The sequence below is a fragment of the Zingiber officinale genome, chromosome 6B (assembly GCF_018446385.1).
Source record: "Zingiber officinale cultivar Zhangliang chromosome 6B, Zo_v1.1, whole genome shotgun sequence".
Lineage (NCBI taxonomy): Eukaryota > Viridiplantae > Streptophyta > Magnoliopsida > Zingiberales > Zingiberaceae > Zingiber > Zingiber officinale.
The window spans coordinates 110,433,580-110,451,130 of record NC_055996.1 but is presented as its reverse complement, the minus strand read 5'-3'; the positions used below and the strand labels follow the sequence as shown (position 1 = coordinate 110,451,130).

General features: G+C 36.2%; 2 protein-coding genes across 5 annotated transcripts; one reads left to right on the top strand and one right to left on the bottom strand.

Moving 5' to 3' along the window:
* The first annotated feature begins 1,196 nt into the window (after window positions 1–1,196).
* LOC121988889 (folate-biopterin transporter 1, chloroplastic-like) lies at window positions 1,197–8,201 on the top strand. Of its 2 annotated transcripts, none has more exons than XM_042542593.1 (9): window positions 1,197–1,541; window positions 2,088–2,350; window positions 2,607–2,671; window positions 2,755–2,917; window positions 3,092–3,240; window positions 3,327–3,578; window positions 5,409–5,577; window positions 5,654–5,746; window positions 7,766–8,201. In XM_042542593.1, exons 1-9 carry the CDS (start codon window positions 1,232–1,234, stop codon window positions 7,799–7,801), a joined length of 1,500 nt encoding a protein of 499 aa, XP_042398527.1. In that variant the 5' UTR covers window positions 1,197–1,231; the 3' UTR covers window positions 7,802–8,201. The 2 variants fall into 2 exon arrangements, with proteins under 2 accessions (XP_042398527.1, XP_042398526.1); XM_042542592.1 differs by having other exon boundaries at window positions 7,669–8,201.
* Window positions 8,202–9,936: 1,735 nt separating this feature from the next.
* LOC121988887 (ARF guanine-nucleotide exchange factor GNOM-like) lies at window positions 9,937–17,516 on the bottom strand. Of its 3 annotated transcripts, none has more exons than XR_006114125.1 (3): window positions 16,457–17,516; window positions 12,416–16,298; window positions 9,937–10,218 (listed from the first exon to the last, which is right to left on the bottom strand). XR_006114125.1 is itself a non-coding variant. In XM_042542591.1 (2 exons), the coding sequence occupies exons 1-2, from the start codon at window positions 17,165–17,167 to the stop codon at window positions 12,738–12,740; spliced, it is 4,272 nt and encodes a 1,423-aa protein (XP_042398525.1). In that variant the 5' UTR covers window positions 17,168–17,516; the 3' UTR covers window positions 12,294–12,737. The 3 variants fall into 3 exon arrangements, 1 of the variants encoding a protein (XP_042398525.1); XR_006114124.1 differs by having other exon boundaries at window positions 12,407–16,298; window positions 16,457–17,513; XM_042542591.1 differs by lacking the exon at window positions 9,937–10,218 and having other exon boundaries at window positions 12,294–16,298.
* Window positions 17,517–17,551: the final 35 nt, after the last annotated feature.

Below are 17,551 nucleotides of genomic sequence, written 5' to 3'. Positions count from 1 at the left end.
GCCATAGGAGAGAAAATACCTATATCATAAATTAGAAAAGATTTCTATATAGTAATAAACTAATAATATTATTACTAATAATATTTGTATATAATTAATGATTTGTAGTTTTCTTTTGTTAAATTTAATTTTTTTTTCAACATAATTCCTATTAGGTAAATTAAAAAACTTCCAAAAGAAATATTTTTCTCTTAAATTATATAGCATATTTAATAAGTATATCATTCATCAACTATATTAAAATATATTCAAAAGGAAAATTAATTTCATCATTACTCCTTCACCATTCTAATTAATATTATATATATATTCTAGTATATATAATACAACCATGTATATATAGGGAGGATTTACATGGAGATTTGGGGGGGGGGGGGTTTCATGGCCCCCCCAAGCCCCCTTGTAAATCCGCCTCTGCTGGGGATGATGAATTCGCTCCAATTTATGTCGGAAAGACTAGAATTCCACATTAATATGGGATTTTCAAATTTAAATGGATATAATTTAATTAGTTTGAATAATATTAATAGTTTACCGTTTATTTCAAAGATTGTTTATTATTATATTTTTAAAAAAATTTTAATCAAGCATTTGGTAGAGTTGATTAGAAGTAGGATTATGGATGATTAGATGTAGGATTCATAATACTTTGACCTCAAGAGGGATTATTTATCCTACCTTTAATGCTATTCTAATCATATCCTATCATACATATCAAACGGAGTTTTACTGTACTATTGAGGTTTGTTATTTTTAAATTTTCCATTTTAAAGTAACATTGATATCCCTCGCCGATTGCGGGGCATAAGTAGCATTTGCTCTCCAAAGAGCTTAACAATTGTGAATTGGAATTCGATGTTAAGCAAACTCCAATAATACATTCCAATGATAGTGCAAAATCAGGTAATATCATTTGCCTATCCATAAAAAAAAAATGGTTTGGTAGTTGTAGATGAGAAAGAATAATAATAGTATACTATGTAATTTTTTTATTATATATTAATAGAGTACTTTTACCTACCTAAATACATTATCAGATTTTACTTTAAAATAAAAAGTGATCCTCCTCGAATATTTAAAAAAAAACAATTAGTAAAAAAGAACAATCAAATAAAATGTATGGTTTTTTAATTCGCCACACGGATCACTCTATACTCACATGAAAAAACAAACAAAATGGCAGTAGAGTTAAATGAGGACATGTGAACCGACCCGCTTCTGGAATAGAGGGATGGCTTGTTCCCTCTTATTAAATTCCGCGAACTGTGCTCTTAATCCTCTTTCCCTTTCCCTGCCACGGCGCCACTTCTCCGTCGCTCGCCGCCGAGTCGCTGCCGCCCAGCGCACCCGCCGGAGATCCCGACGCCGATCCCCAGAGGGCTACGGAATGGCGTCGACTTCCGCAGCCCCGACCACTTCGCCGCTCCGCCGGAAGGACGCTGGCGGCGGATTCAAGGGATACGAGGATGAAGAAGCGGCGCTGCGTCCTCTCGAGCCCGATCGTGCTGAGGTCGAGACGTCCTCATCCGACCGTGGCGTTAGTGAGTTTTTTCTCTGTAACGACCACCCACCCGTTGATAGCGATCCAATTGTTTCATTACAGACTAGATCTGTAACCATATATGAAAACGCCCCCTTTTTTGAACCTCGAGTTTTCCTTGTTTCAAGAGCCGGTACTTCAAGATCGCTATTTTCGTTTTGTTTGCACAGTTAGATCGTATTTTTTTTTTCTAAGTTACTGTATCTGAATGGCTGATAGGCTTGAGTTGAACTCTTCTGACCCTGCTATTGACTAATTGAACATTCTCATCGTGTTCAGTAAAGTATTGGGTGGAACTGAGACAAAATGTAAATTAAAACTTCCACTTGTCAGTGCAAACGTTGGGAATCCGTACTTTTTTTTTGTTGAAATTCCTAGTGAGTTTGTTGTTCTATATAACGTATGCACTATACAGTAAGATGATTTTCATTAGTTATTCAGTTTGAAAAGATTGTCCTACGTGGGCTTGTTTAACTCTACTTGGAAGAATCTCAGTATGCATTTTGATTGTTCTAAAACTTTTGGTATCTTGGTGTGTTTATTGTAGGAACTTCCAGATCAAGGAATAAGTTAGTTTCAGTTAAAGAAGAAAAATTATCTGGCCAGATTACAGGAGAGGAATATTTCTCCAATGCTAAAAATCCTCTGAAAAGCCCATCCATGGCTAGCAGATTAACATGTTTTGGGGTGGATATGACCCCTGACAACTTGGCAGTTGCAATTGTGTATTTTGTACAAGGGGTTTTAGGCCTTGCAAGGCTTGCTGTAAGCTTTTATTTGAAGGACGATCTCCATCTTGATCCGGCAGAGGTAAGCCAACTTGTTATATTTTCAAAATGGAACAGGTTTCTTTGCAATCAAAATTTCATGGAGCTTTATCACTTGGATTTTCCTTTTCCTCAGTGTAGATATTCCTAAGTGTATTTATGTCCTTTCTTTGTATGATCTGCAAATGCTCTTTGTTGGATATTAGCCTAAAAATTGGCTGTTCTATTTTTTATATAATTTTAATTACTACAAATTAGTCATTTTTCACGTATAGATTGACTCTTCCAATCTGATTTAGACAGCAATTATAACTGGTCTATCTTCTTTGCCGTGGTTGGTCAAGCCTCTTTATGGATTTATTAGGTGGGTAGTGTTCATTGTGCATTAAGTTCCAGTATTTCTTCACCATCTTCTGACATATCTGATTAATAACCACCTGAATGCAGTGACTCATTCCCACTTTTTGGCTACCGAAGGAGATCATATCTATTTTTATCTGGGATTCTTGGGGCACTTTCATGGAGCTTAATGGCTATTTTTGTTGACAGCAAATATAGTGCTGGACTTTGTATTCTTCTTGGATCCCTTTCAGTTGCCTTTTCTGATGTTGTAAGTGTTTTTAGCTCTTGAGTGTACTTAATCTATGTCTTGATATGCAGCCATTATGTTCCATTTTTTTTATTATCTAAAGTTCAACCACATAGTATTTTTCTTTCCTAAGCCCTTGTGTTAGTGTATTTTGTGCTAAAGGGAATTATTTAATGACTGAAACATGCCTTAAAGGTGGTTGATTCTATGGTTGTTGAAAGGGCTCGTGGAGAGTCACAGAGCACCTCAGGATCCCTTCAGTCTTTATGTTGGGGATCTTCGGCCTTTGGGGGGATTGTGAGTGCATATTTCAGTGGTTCACTAGTGGATGCATATGGAGTAAGGTTTGTGCAATTTCTGTCTGCTTGGTTTGGATTTAAATTCTATGCATATCCACTTTATCATTTGTTACTATCTTCAATGATAACAGATTTGTTTTTGGAGTCACTGCTTTCCTTCCACTGATGACATCAGCTGTAGCTCTTCTTGTAAAAGAACATTCTTTGGCTTCTGCTACAGCACATAGTTTGTCAAGTAGTAATTCAGGCTTCCTACAGAGCTCTAAGCAAGGCGTATTGCAGTTGTGGGCTGCCATCAAGCAGCCAGATATCTTTTTGCCAACGTTATTTATGTTCTTGTGGCAGGCAACTCCACATTCAGAATCTGCCATGTTCTTTTTTGTGTAAGATTCAAAACTTATCTATGCATCTGTTTCTATCCAACAAAAATGACAACCCGTGTTGGCTCAGACCATTTGAAATCGGCTTATGGATCTTTTCTATCAATTTAAAATGCTATTCGAGATTGTTATCTGTTAGAATGGACTAAGGTGTTTCTATCCATAAACACATGACTTCTGCTCCAATTCTTAGAAATTTATTATTAGGATTTAGGATTAATTTTGTAATTTTACCTTTTGTCCTGGATCATTGTTTGGGTTTAGTTGATCCAATTGGGAAAAAATTTCAGTGTATCTAAAGCTATTGACATCTATTATTTGAGTTAGGTTTCTAGAACCGCTTAGCCATTATCTTTTATGGTAGTGTTCTACTAATATGCAAGAATGGCAAGTGATTATCAAATGAATAATTTTTCTTTTTTGCTTCAGTAGTATTTTAATACATTGAATTACTATCAACTGAGGAAAGCTCAGACAGTTACTGACAGAATAATCAAGTGAAATGGAAGGAAAACATATTAATGTATTATTCACATGAAATTAGTGTCTCCAGTGCGTCACTTTGCTATTCATGTTTGCTTAAGAAATATGTTATCTTGAATGGCGTACAGCAACATTTGCATTTGGTAAATAGTTCCATATCAGTCAGAAGATTGAGTTCTGTCATTTAAGCACACAAAGTAATTGTTTCACTTGTATTGGTGTATTAGTATTATGATGATGACAGAGCCAAAGGAAGTTTAAATATTAAACGCCTTACAAATATCCCATTGATATACGGGATTTGAAATTTGTAGACAGCATATAATGATTATCCCCATACACTATCATTTCAATATTCATATACAGATATCTATATGCAATTTTAATATTTCAATAAAGAGATTCATTTGGTGATGCTGCAGTTTAATCTGTCTTTAACAACCATATACTATTTCCAGTTGTCTTTTTTACTTCTACTTGTGTGTCACTTAGCAGCACTACAAGTTTGTTTTCTAAAGAAATGAAAAATCATGCAGAAATGCCGATGTAGAAAGCATTTCTAACTATTACTAATTGCAAATTTTGATTACCTTTTTTTGCCTCTGCAATGTTATATGATGCTTCCGTGTTAAGTCAAGTATATTCATCTTAATATCTTCATTAAAAGACTTTATTTCCAGATAATTAGAAGAGAGTAAGGACAAAGCCTAAAGAAAGCTAAGAGACAATAGACGAGACAGAAAAAGTTGTTATTTAAATTGATAATGGTAACAGGATTGAATGGTCACAGATTTTAAATATCACTGATACTGGATGGGTCTGAAAAAGCTAAGAGAAATCTGACAAGAAAAAAGTGAGCAATAGATAATTTTATATATAGCATTACTGATGATGTTCAATCATAAATATAAGAATCCATATTACATACCAATAATCCGATTCACATATAATAAAGTGGAATTGATATAATTAAGTAGCACAATTTATTATTGTAATGTTAGTAATATCTTCTTCTTCTTTACTATTATTAGTAAAGATTATAATTACTTTAGTTAATTCTCCAAGAATCAATAAAATGTATAAATATAAGCAATATAGGAAACCAATAACTACTAAAAATATAAATTTGTTGAGGAATCTTGTACTTCTAAAAGCATGGCTACTTACTTTTTTTTTTTTTTTTTTTGTTTATCATGTATTATGTTCATTATTCAAAATTAAATTGCTTACCCATCATTTGGTTTTTCTTTCCTCTAGGCTTTTAGTTGCTTGATATGTGGTTTGTTTGTTCCTTTTTCTTTTATGACTAAGGGGTGTATATTTCTCATCTCCATCTCTTCTGTGTTTTAGTACAAATAAACTCGGATTTACTCCAGAATTTCTTGGGCGTGTCAAACTTGTTACTTCAGTGGCATCCTTGGCTGGTGTTGCATTGTATAATTCATTTCTGAAGAATGTTCCTCTTAGAAAAATATTTCTCCTAACTACACTTACTGGCTCAGCCCTCGGGATGACACAGGTGTTAATCATGAATTTTCAAAACACTACGATAATCAGCTTTTATCTTGTTAACTATATTTGACTATACTTCCTAGGTATTGCTTGTCACTGGATTTAACAGACAACTTGGTATTAGTGATGAATGGTTTTCTATTGGAGACTCTTTAATTATAACAGTTCTCAGTCAGGTAAGTAGAAATTTTAACTATCTGCTTAGTCTGCCTCATCAATTCATGCATCTTCTTGTCCTTATATGACACCAGTAGGCGGCATAGACAATGAATAAGCGAAAAATGCAAATCTAGAATATTCCCTTGCGCTCTGATCTTTTAACATAAACAGTGAGTGACTATGCTTCTGAAAAAATGTCTTCTGACATGTTAATAGGAGTTCTCTTTATTACATAATCACGTACCGAGTTTTAAAATTTCTAATGTTATTGCTATTTATTTTAGTTTATTTAGTTGCTCTTCTTATATCTGTTGATGCAGTATAACTACACATTGTAATAGATGAAGGATAAACTAAGGTACAAGCAAAGAACTAGGCATGATGTACTGTTTTTTACTAGAATATGCATGAGATTATGAGAAAGACTAGTTAAATGTAAAAATTTAGACCAACCAACAGCGTAAACAATGTAAGTAAATCGGGATTATGAAAACTTGTTCTGATCTTGAAATTACCATTAACTCGGATGTTGATCATTTAATGCGGATGGTTGCACTTGGTATATAATCTGTTCATACTTGCAGTTTTTGCTCCAACGATTTTTGGATTGGATCCCATGTTTCCTTGCACTGGATCTAATGTGCAAAAGATTTTGCACTGGTCCAACTTGGAAGTTGCAGTCTAGTTTCTTGAGTGCAACTGAAAGATAAAGAATGGGAATGCTGAACTAGATTTGGTGCTAGGACTTCATGTCGCTGGTACTTAATGTTGCACTAGGACAAACAAATTCATGAAGAGGAAAACAAAATTCACAAAGAAAATTCAAAATTTTATTAAACTAAAAAATAATAAAACAAAGTGGGGGATTAGGGTTGCTTTTAAGAGCATCCACATCAGTTTTTCTATCACTATATTTAAAATTTAGGGTAAATAACTCACTTTTTTAAATTTAGGCAATCACTTTTCACTTACACACTACATCAACTACCCTAAAATTTCTATTATTTCAATTTTTTATTATTTTCTTCTCTTTCATCTTTTTTTTATCATTATATTTATGGAATGAGTGGAAGGAGAGGGATTGAAACGAATGAGTGGAAGGAGACGGATTGAAACGAATGAGTGGAAGGAGAGAGATTGAAAAGAAATATTATTTTTACTTTTAGGGTGGTGGTTTCATTCCCTAAATTTAGAGAATCACTATTCATCAAATCTAAATTTAGAGAATAGATAGGGTAGCTAATGCAAAGGTTTTTTTAGCTACCATATCTAAAATTTAGGGTAAAATCTTTGGAAAAACAAATAAGCTTACTACCCTATAGTCTTACAAACAAATATTTTATCCCTAAATTAATAATTAAAGTCGCCTAATTTGTTATGGCTTAACTAAAATAAAAATTTACAATTTCTAAAAACTTTTAAAACCCACAAAAAATTAAAATTTCTTGCTGTAGATCTTCTAAATTTAAGTTTCCCAATTTAAACTTGTTCACTCGTCTTGAATCCTACCTTTCCTCGTTAGGCTAGTTTCTTTGGAAAAGATGAGAGGGGAGAGAAAAGGGGAATGTTAATTGCTTCCCTGGGAAAACCTATCATCTCCTTTTTTGTGAATTTTCCTCCAAAATGCAAACTTTGGATTATTCTATTTGCACTCTTGATTATTAATACGATATCATTTGTAAATAGCATATTTTGAGGAGACATTGAATATGATTGAAGATTATCTAGCCTAATATAGAAGATAAAGGCTTAGAGACTCAGCGCTAATATGATTTCTAATGGTACAACTTCAAATCTCAATATGAAGAAAGCGAAGTTCCTGTCATTACTTTCCATCTGTTAGACCTGCTGCTATTCTTTGCTAACAAAACATAATTGGGTGTCAAGTTTGGTCAGATGTTTCCTACTGTCATAACAAGAATCTTAATCTAAAATGCAGGCTTCCTTCATGCCAGTTTTGGTGTTAGCAGCAAGATTATGTCCATCTGGCATCGAAGCTACTTTGTTTGCCACACTCATGTCCATTTCAAATGCAGGCAGTGTCTCCGGGGGCCTTATCGGTGCTGGCTTGACTCAATTCCTCAATGTTACAAAGGACAACTTTGATAACCTAGCTACATTGATTGTGATTTGCAATCTCAGCTCAATGCTGCCTTTGCCCCTACTTAGGCTACTCCCAGAGGAAAAAGAAGACTCAAAGGTTATTGATCTTGAACAAGCAAAATTAAGCTGAGGACAATACTGTAGGGAATAAATCTGTTCATTCCAAATCCCAACTCCCAAAACTTATACTGTTAGTGGTTTCGCCATGTTAAACTTAGGAGTCAAACTCTATTTATTATAAGCGATGATTTGCATTATTTTGTTTCAAATATTGAGTGAGCATGTGGGAATGAAAGGGAAAGCAACTGTTGCAAACCACGCTGGGTTTTGTTATTGTTGGTCTGGATAAGTGCAAGGAATATTTAATTACCATGCATTGTTCTTTATGTTCTGTTATTTTTAGCCGTTCCACTACACCTAGTTTTGCTTAGTGTTGTTTGTTATGCTTAAAATATTGTCCGTATGGAGCATTTGGGAAGAACATCTCGGAGGGTCGAGGTAATTCAGTGAGGACAGAGGAGTCTTGTTATTGAGGGCGGAAGGTGGAGAGGGCTTGTGGTCGATAATGGAGAAGAAAAGGGCTTATGGATGGGCAATGTAGGGCTTTGGACGAGTGAACTAAAATGGTATCCAGTTATTTTGAGCGGAAGTTCCTCAGCCTCAATAACAAGAAAACAAGATAAGAAAACACACGTGACTAGATCCATAGTAATGTATTTTGCAACTAGTTATACAATAACAGCTTCTTTTGTAACTTCTCTTTGATCGGTCAGCGTCCTAGTTATGAACTATGACAAAAAGTTTAGTATCTAACTGATCGAATAACAAGGGACGTCTGTGACCGGCCACAAAAACAATTTTTTTTTCTTTTTATGATTTTTTTATTTATTTTTTAAACTTCCGATTATGTCAATAAAATTTTAATTTTAAAATTTAGAGATAAGATTATAATTATAAATACAATAAAAATTTCAAATAATTGTGAATTCAAAGCAACCAGTAAATATCCTATCTCCTAGTGAGGAATATCCTTCTTTCTCTCAACACATAAAATTGTTTAGTGTCCCCGGGATAATGTTGAGTTGATTAATGCCTGGTAGAATTACTATAATAGAGCAAGAGTTTGAATCTAGGCAAAGTCGAGAAAAAAAAAATCTTCTCTCACACTAACCAATTATAATTTCTTGATTTATCTCTTCACATATGATCATAGGGTCGATCGTACAGGACCACTAGGGTGACAGATTTCACTTTTTTACTACAATTTAACTATCGAATTAGCACACTCGTCTGTGTAGATTTTAACGGCTTATTGTGCCCTAAAAGAAATTTATCGAACTCCAGTTGAAAATTAATCAAGGAAATTAAACATTAAGAAAAGTGAATACACACTTCACAATTATCATTTTGTCTGAATGCTTCGTTCAAACCTACCTGCGGCTAAATCATCAACAGTGTTTGCTTATTTTTTATTTTATTTTTTTTGCTATTTGTTTGTTTTCAATCTTGTTGAGTTTAATGTTTTGAATTTTGAATGCCATCAAAACATTAGTGTTCAAGAAATTCGGTTAAAACTCGAACTATTTAAGATACTTGAATAATGGCATGTTCTTCTAACAAAGTATAAGATCATTTTTAAAATGTCTCTATCTTGAGTTATATTTAAATAAATTTTATTATATTTTATTATTATTTTTTTAATTTTCACATTTATTATAGTTTTAAATAACTGAAACACTTATTAGTTGTGTAATTTTAATTTTTTTCTCTAATATATTTTTTTTCTTGTCATGTCCTGCATGTCCTTGCATCCATCCCAACTTTCTTTTTGACTCAATAGTTTGAAATTTGCAAACTTAACGCATTTAATAATCTAATCGGTTCAAAATCAATGTTTCTAAAACTGGACCAGAGAGAAAATCGACAACTTTGTAGTTCTTGATTTCTCTGATTTGACCAATTAAAAATAAAATTTTTTCGTTTAACCAGTTGAACCATCGGATCCAGGCTAATCCAGAATCAAAACGCTGTTTAAATAAATCTAACCAAAATCAATCTCAAAGTAAGCAAGGCAATGACAAGTCTTTGATCACTAGGAAAAATGTGACAAGAAAAACAGAAAAATGTTGATTCAATCAAAATATTGGTAATAGTACATGTTTTGTCAGGATACATCATGTTGTAAGGTTACCATTAAAATCTACTCAAAACAAATTTTCGCCTGCACAAATAGTCAACTGTATTGAGATTCAGTGGCAAAATCTTTACTCTAATTCCTCGACCGTGGAAAAGGGAATAAAGTTTCTCACAGGTCTCATTTAGCAACACCATATAACTTAGACTCATGAGATGAGTACAGCAATCTTCGAAAGCAGGAAGAGTTCAACTGTCCAGAAATAGTTGAGAAAATAGATCAATTCAATGAAAAATCATGTTGCCTCCTCTGAAACTCTCTTCTTATTAACTTGCAATATTTAATTAAATGGATTGCAACATAACAAAGTGCGAGGTTTATGTTTACATGATTACTCCCTCCAAAACAATTGATGAAACATGTTAAAGAGCAGCAGCATCAATGTAAACTTTTGCACAGCTACCACAGTGTACATATTTTTCCCCAAAATAGCAATTGCATGGAATACAAACCAAAATATTTCAGAAGCTATATGTCAATCAAGCATTCATTTTCAAGATAACTAAAATCAAAGTTTGCTTTGAGAAAAATCTGTCTTTAGTAAGTTGAATTACCTCAATTTCTCATCTCTTTCATTTGGCATATCAACCTTCAAAGCTCAAGTCATTACAAATTTTAATCTGATATCTACACCTTGAATTCAGCTACTTGCACTCAACTTGACTATTCTAGTAAAAAATCATTACAACCTTAACAACCTGATAAGCCAATTCATACTTGGATAACTAGTTAAAAACAAAACATAATACTTCTGCATACTTAATGTAACTAAGAAATGTTGGATATCATCTCATCTCCAGTCTATTTTCTCTGGCTATAAAAAAAAAGGGCAGTCTAATGCAAGAAGCTTCCGTCAATGTGGAATCTCAGGGAAAGTTCAAACCACATTTAGCCTTATCCAATATCGCAAGAGATTGTTTCTATGATTTGAATCAAAGGTTGCGTACAATAGAACTAATATGGTCAATATGGTCTGACCCTTGCAATGCATGAGAGAAAATGAAAGGAAGCCTTGGCGCAATGGTGAAGTTGTTGCCATGTCACCTTGTGGTCCGACCCAATGTGGAATATAGACTCACATATGGAACTATATTGGAATGACAAGTTCGAAGCTGAAATCAAAATTGCAGGAAAGGAAAAGAGAAAGGTTTTAGTTCAGCAAAAACTTATGAGCAAGGGTGCATGGAAAATACTATATATCCCAGACTAAGATGCCTTGCTAGGGACCCAAGCAAATGACTGACCAAATAGTTTTGTTTGTGTTTGTTCTAGTGTTGTTTTTTCTTGTAAAGATTATCTGCAGGAAGTGAACCTAGTAACATTGGCCATTTACAGCTACAATTTTTTCTTATGGTGACATGGTGTACATCAAGGTCAAAGACCAAATCATTATACTTCAACAGAGTTTACCTGGGCTATTTTCTAGAAGTAAACACAACCAAGAAAATGAAATATCGAATACATAGATCAATACATATGCTCCATGTTTGTAATCAAACCCAAGTTTGATCAACATAGGATTTACTACAATTACTATTTTGAATATCATAAATCCAAAAAATTGGTAATTTGAAAGGAAATATTGTCTTCCTACCATCTTTATAATATATATATCCAATTTGAAATTATATTCTATATCAGAGATGAAGAGGATGATTACATGAAAGGAATAATAATAATAATTTTTAAAATAAAAGACACAAATGTTCATTTTCATGTTTCTCTCAAAACTAACAGACTGAATTCTATCCTTCATTCCTTCTAAAACAATCCTTTAGATGCTCTTTTTGGTTATGATCTTCCCCAATCTAAAATGTAAGGTGAAGTCGAGAAATATGGTGTCTGAAACTCTTAACTCTTGAAAACTTGTAATGATAGTAAAAGCAGCCATTCCCATCCAATAAAAGTGTTCACATATGAAATGACCAACCACATTTAGCATGTATTTTCTGCTGATCTTTTATGACTTACAATACATTCCCCACATACTGTCAATTATGATTTACTAGAATATCCAGCTGAGTTTTATGAAGGACAATATTCTGAGCATTTCCTGTTTAAGTGCTTAGTATAAAAACAATTATTAAAATTCCTAATCATAGAAATCCTGACTTATGGAAAAATAATTTAACAATTTTAAAGTCGTACATTACAAAATAGGATTAGATTAGAAAGATATCTACCATAATTTGCAGAATATATTGAACTGAAAGACAAAATTGGTTTGACGTCTTGGCTATGTCTCCAGTAGCCTTTATTGCATATAATTAAATCAGGAATATGATAAATTAATTTAATGAACAGTCTATAAGAAACATATTGACATTGAAAGAAAAAACATGGGAGTCGAAAAGTATGAATGCATAGATTTTGATCTTACGGATTGCACCTGGAGGGAGTCACTGGCAGGAAAATTTAGCCTTTAATCCAATAGTACTTCTTTCCTCATCCAAACCTTTAACAAACTCCTAAATTTACATGGTAGCCAAAGAGAACCAATTCAGCTTATGGCTCAGCTATGCTTGTCCCACAAAATGAGATTTGACTGAAGCAACTAAGGATCCAAAAGAACACATTCATAAGTGTCTATTAGGCAGTGACCACTGGATGTGAGAAATGCACAGGAGTGGTCATCCTAATAGTTCACCTTTAATGAGAAATTTCTATGCCTCTTTCAAGAAAATGAACCAGAAGGACCTCACGACACCAGACTAACCAACAGAAGGCCCAGCCACTAGCCTAGGACTACTCAGGTCAGTCTGAACACCTGAATGTATTTGTTCCATTCCCTGAACAGGGAAAACTTCAGATTGCAATAGAGGAGAAACATTGTTTATATGAAGCCATGTCAACTCCCACAAATTATCCACATCTGTGGTGCTCCTCTTTGAAAGGATCCCCTTTGATTTCATGACAAACAAAATATTCTTCAGAAGTTCAGGAATCAGTTCTTGAAGTTTCTCAATTTTCCTACCTCGCACCTTAATTTTGATGTATTTCTCCATCCGCCCAATAACCCCTAACCACAGCTTGCAGAAACTACTCTGCTGAGAAAGCTCTTGAACTAGCTGCAAAAACACCCTTGATAGCAATTTTATGGCATGCACAAGGGTGTCCTCCATGTTTTGGTATTTTTTTGGTGAATGGTTTTGTACAATCTCCAGTAAATCATCAAGCATAGTAAATATAACTAGATCAAAGGCCCACATCCAAGATGAAGGTAAGAGGCATATTCCTTCAGCACCTACCAAGCATTTCTGCAAAGATAACAAAGCCTGATTCCTTACTTTCTCTCTCTGATCCAGGCAGCTCTTTCTCAGTGCTTGGACAAGCCTTTTCCACATCTCTCTGATTCCCTCTGAAATTCTGTCAGCTTCCTCACCAGCATCTCTAATCTCAGAAGACCAATAAACAAGACAATTGAAGGACTCTGCCATTAGATCTACAGCACGTACTGATCTATCTGTTATCCCAACATGAGATTCTGCAAAATGACGTGAAGCTTCAATCAAAAGAATATAGTTGGCTAGTGAAATGTGAGCCCCTTCAGACATAATGAACAATAGTGCCTCAAAACCCACTTCTGAAGCTTCTGGATGGCGGGCTGTGATGGAGAGCAACGAAATTATGGTCCCCCAACCAACCTGTGATTTCATATGGGTTGCATTTGCCTTCACAAGCTGTGTGATTTCCTGAGTAATACTCTCACAGTAAGCATCAGCAACACGTGCATCAAGCTTTAAAATCAATTGCAGTGATCTTAAAAGCTCATCGATCAGGTTCTCCTTGTAAGGTAGTAATCGCTGGCATATTCTTAGGAGTCCAAAAACTGCCTTTTCCACAAGAACACAAGGCATTGTAGTAGACTGAACTATATTGGCAATGTGCTCATATATACCTTGCCAGAGAAGTCCAATTCTATCTCGGTTGTTTAGTGTGATAGCAACAAGCAACTCCAAGCAGAAAACTGCAGTGTCTTCAACATCAGGTGAATTTCTAACTTTCTGACAATGACCAGCTGCAATTAGGGCCCTAGCAATCTGCATTAGTGAATCAGCATGTAAAAACTTGCTTTCCATAAATATATTGTTGATGTGACACTTCTCTATTATCTGCAGTGTTCTCTGATGAGCAGCAAGCTGCTGTTCATCTGGTTCCAACTTTGGTTCTTCAATTTCAAAAGATAACAGCTGGCTAAATCTCCCTATTAACCCAGAGGACTTACGGGGAGTGACCATTTGAACTTGAGAGGTGGAAAGTGAGCTAGAAGTAAACTTTCCGGGAACCGAATCTAGAGAAGTTTCAGAATCATCAGTAGCATCACTAGTAATACAAGCAGGAAGAAGACCCAACTTGTGCAATCTCAATATGCAATCAAGGATATTTCTCCAGCTATTATGTATGTAGTCTCCATATGAATTTGCTATGCTGAAAACTGTCTCAAGCGCTAATCTAGCTTTCATGTCGTCTGCAAAGATGGTCACTGGTTCCTCAACAAAAGAAGAGTCCAAGAGTGTTGTGAATTTGCATAGCGATACTACTAAATCATCTAAAACATCTTCTAGATGGTAACCTGCTGAGATCTTTGCCACAGCCAAGAAGCCATCTATACATGTCAAAAGAATTTCTTCATGTTCAGCATTATCAAAAACTACTGATATAGCAGCAACTGTGGGGCCTGACATGATTGTGAACATTTGATGATCAAGTAGAGGACGGGAATCACAAGCGATATAAGGAGACGTCTTCTTGGACTTTCCGATAAGATTAATCCAATGTTGATAAATTTCTGAAAAAACAGAACCTTGTTCAGGAATTGTCCTTATCTCATTCCTGCATATTGAGTGATAGAGTTCGGACAGATACTCCCTTGGAAGGTCATTTCCACCATTAATGCGACGATTGTTATGGATAAAATCCTCTTCAGTCATCTTCTTCTTAACCTGGACATTGTGTTGATCTGTATTGAGCAGTATAAGTGAATAAGCCAGCACAAGGGCAGCATCTTTGTCAACAAGAATCTCTGGTGATTGTTCGAAGTATCTCTCTGAGAAAGCCTCAAGAACTCTCTGAATTTTCTGAGATTCACCAGGCAACCGGAAGGTATCCAGAAAAAGTCGCAGAGCAGTATCCAAATTCAAATTCTGGAAATCAAAAGTGCGGACAAACTCATGCAGCACCTGCACACAAAATTCATCATGATTTCCCAAGAAATCCCCCACAAGGTTTTTATCCAATCCAGCTGTATATCTGAAGAAGCATGCCACACTATGGGGATCAAGATTTTCAGGCAAGAGGCCAGTTCCTTTAAGAAACTCTAATCCTTTCTTGGGGTCTCTATTGAAATGATCAGCAACAATCATTAATTTTCTTTTGATGTGCTTCATATGACTGACAAATTTAACCCACTTGTCTGGATCAGAGTAGTCTTCACATTTCACTGTCCAAAAGGGAGAAAATGCCTCAAGTTCTAACATTGTCTTTTCTGAAGGAAGAGGTGCATTTTCAATCCTATTGGACATTTCCTTAACAATGGCAATTAAGCCATCCAACGCCAGAAGATGTGTGGAAGCTAGAGGGCGATTAACAGGAAATGCACTCTTTGATAGAAGGTTAGAAAGTTCTTCAAAAATATTGCTAGAGGATATGTCACAATCAAAGTTGGCATACATTTCTGCCATAAATGTTCTCTGCCTGCAGAAGTCCACAAGAGCTTCCATGGCTACCTCTTGCTGTTGGTAAGTAGCCCCATATCGGCTTTGTGCAACCCTCAGGATCACACAAGAGAAGAATGCCTCCACCTGCAATTTGAGTTCTGTGCGCAACTGCCTATAGAGGTTCAGAACAATGCTGCAAACCATGGACAAAATAAGCGGACTCATGGACAACCCAAGCTGCATCAAATTCCTAAACAACTCATCTTGAATCAATGATAGTAGCATTTGATGCTTGCTTATTGATGGACCCCCTAATTCAATGACTGTATTAATCATTCCAAGAGCAAAAAGTGGCACATCCTCATAAATTGCTATCTGATTTGTTCCACGAGTTATTCCAATATGGTCGTCTACATTCAAAAGGGAACACAAAAAGTGGAATATTTCCAGCATGCAAGGGATTCCATATGGTTCAACTATAATTTGCTCTCCAATTGGAGATTCTGGCCCTGGTGCATGGTTGTCTTCCGCACCTGTGCTTGCAGGTCCAACAGTGGAATTTGCATTATCTTCTTCGTTGATCTGAAAAGCTTGATCTTTGTCAATGGCACCCATCTGCAAGGCAAAATCATCATTTAACATGATAGAAAGGTGCTACAAACTAAGCAATAAGCTTACAGATAAAATGAAAATATTTCATGCGCCAAACATAGCTTTCTCCAGTAAAATTATTAATTACTGAACTTTTTTTAGTATATTTTCTTATTAAGTACCTCTGGCTTGGCAGAAAGAGATTCAGCACCAGCCTTGAGATCAGGCAAGCGCGAGAAGATGCATCGGATGAGCTCATGCATGGTCTGACGTGAGAACCTCTGCAGCAACTCCCCTTTGGTGCCCGCCTGGTGGACAACACGGAAGCACGTGTTGACAACCGTGCAGACATGCTGATCACTGAGCACAGAGGACCCTCGGCTCCGCATTATTGCGAGCAGAACCTGGAGGATCTTCATCAGCACAGCCTCCTCCGACGCGGGGTCCGTCACCTCAAACCGGCAGCTGGTGACAGCCTCGATCACCAAATGCATAGCAGCATCCACTCCGGTGCCAGCCCCAGGATCCAGTGTGTCCAGCATAAGGATTTTGTATATCGAGGACAGCGCGACGCCAGTAATAGGAGCACTGGTCTCGTCGAAGCAGACCACATCGAGAAACGGTCGGAGATAGAGGGAGGGTTCGATGGAACTCCAAGGGCTGAGAGCGTCCCCCCAATAAAAAACCTGCCGGCGGAGTGACTTGAGAGACCGTATGAGGGAGTGCTCCATTGCGGCGTCGTCGTCGGAGGACTCATACTGGCTGCCCCACCGCACGTTTCTGCGCATCACGGCGAGAACTGCGCTCACCTCCGAGCATATAACGCAGGCGAGATCCCCGGCGCCTGGAGATGCATCCTCGATGGTGGAATTCTGCATCCCTCGTCGGCCCATCTTGGTAGAAAAGATTGGATCTTTAGTGTCAAAAGCGGCTAAGAAAGCATCAATACTCGGGGGGCCAGGAATGGGATCGAATCTCGAAGTGATTGGAAAAGTGTAGATCTCTGAGGCGGACCGAAGTCCGGTAGATGCGAGGATGGAAACAAGAAATGGAAAGAACAACGGGAGATCAGAGGTTTAGAGGGGGATTGGATTAATAAATGTGGAGGAGATAGAGGAGGAGGAAGAGGAAACTCCGACGAAGAAAGGGAGACGCCGGAGACGAGATCTCTCCGAGGGAGGTGAGGAAGAGACAGGGAGGATTGGAAGATCAGCTCTTCTCTCGCTCTATTTGTTTCCTTTATTTATTCGGCAATTTATCAAAAGGCGACGTGGAAA

Excerpts from the sequence above, each read along its gene's own strand:
- LOC121988889 (XM_042542592.1), top strand. The coding sequence starts at position 1,232 with ATGGCTTGTTCCCTCTTATTAAATTCCGCGAACTGTGCTCTTAATCCT. Across the intron at positions 3,579-5,408 it reads TCTGCCATGTTCTTTTTTGT|TACAAATAAACTCGGATTTA; the intron begins GTAAGATTCAAA and ends TCTGTGTTTTAG. Across the intron at positions 5,747-7,668 it reads TTATAACAGTTCTCAGTCAG|GCTTCCTTCATGCCAGTTTT; the intron begins GTAAGTAGAAAT and ends TCTAAAATGCAG.
- LOC121988887 (XM_042542591.1), bottom strand. The coding sequence starts at position 17,167 with ATGGGCCGACGAGGGATGCAGAATTCCACCATCGAGGATGCATCTCCA. Across the intron at positions 16,299-16,456 it reads CTCTTTCTGCCAAGCCAGAG|ATGGGTGCCATTGACAAAGA; the intron begins GTACTTAATAAG and ends TTTGCCTTGCAG.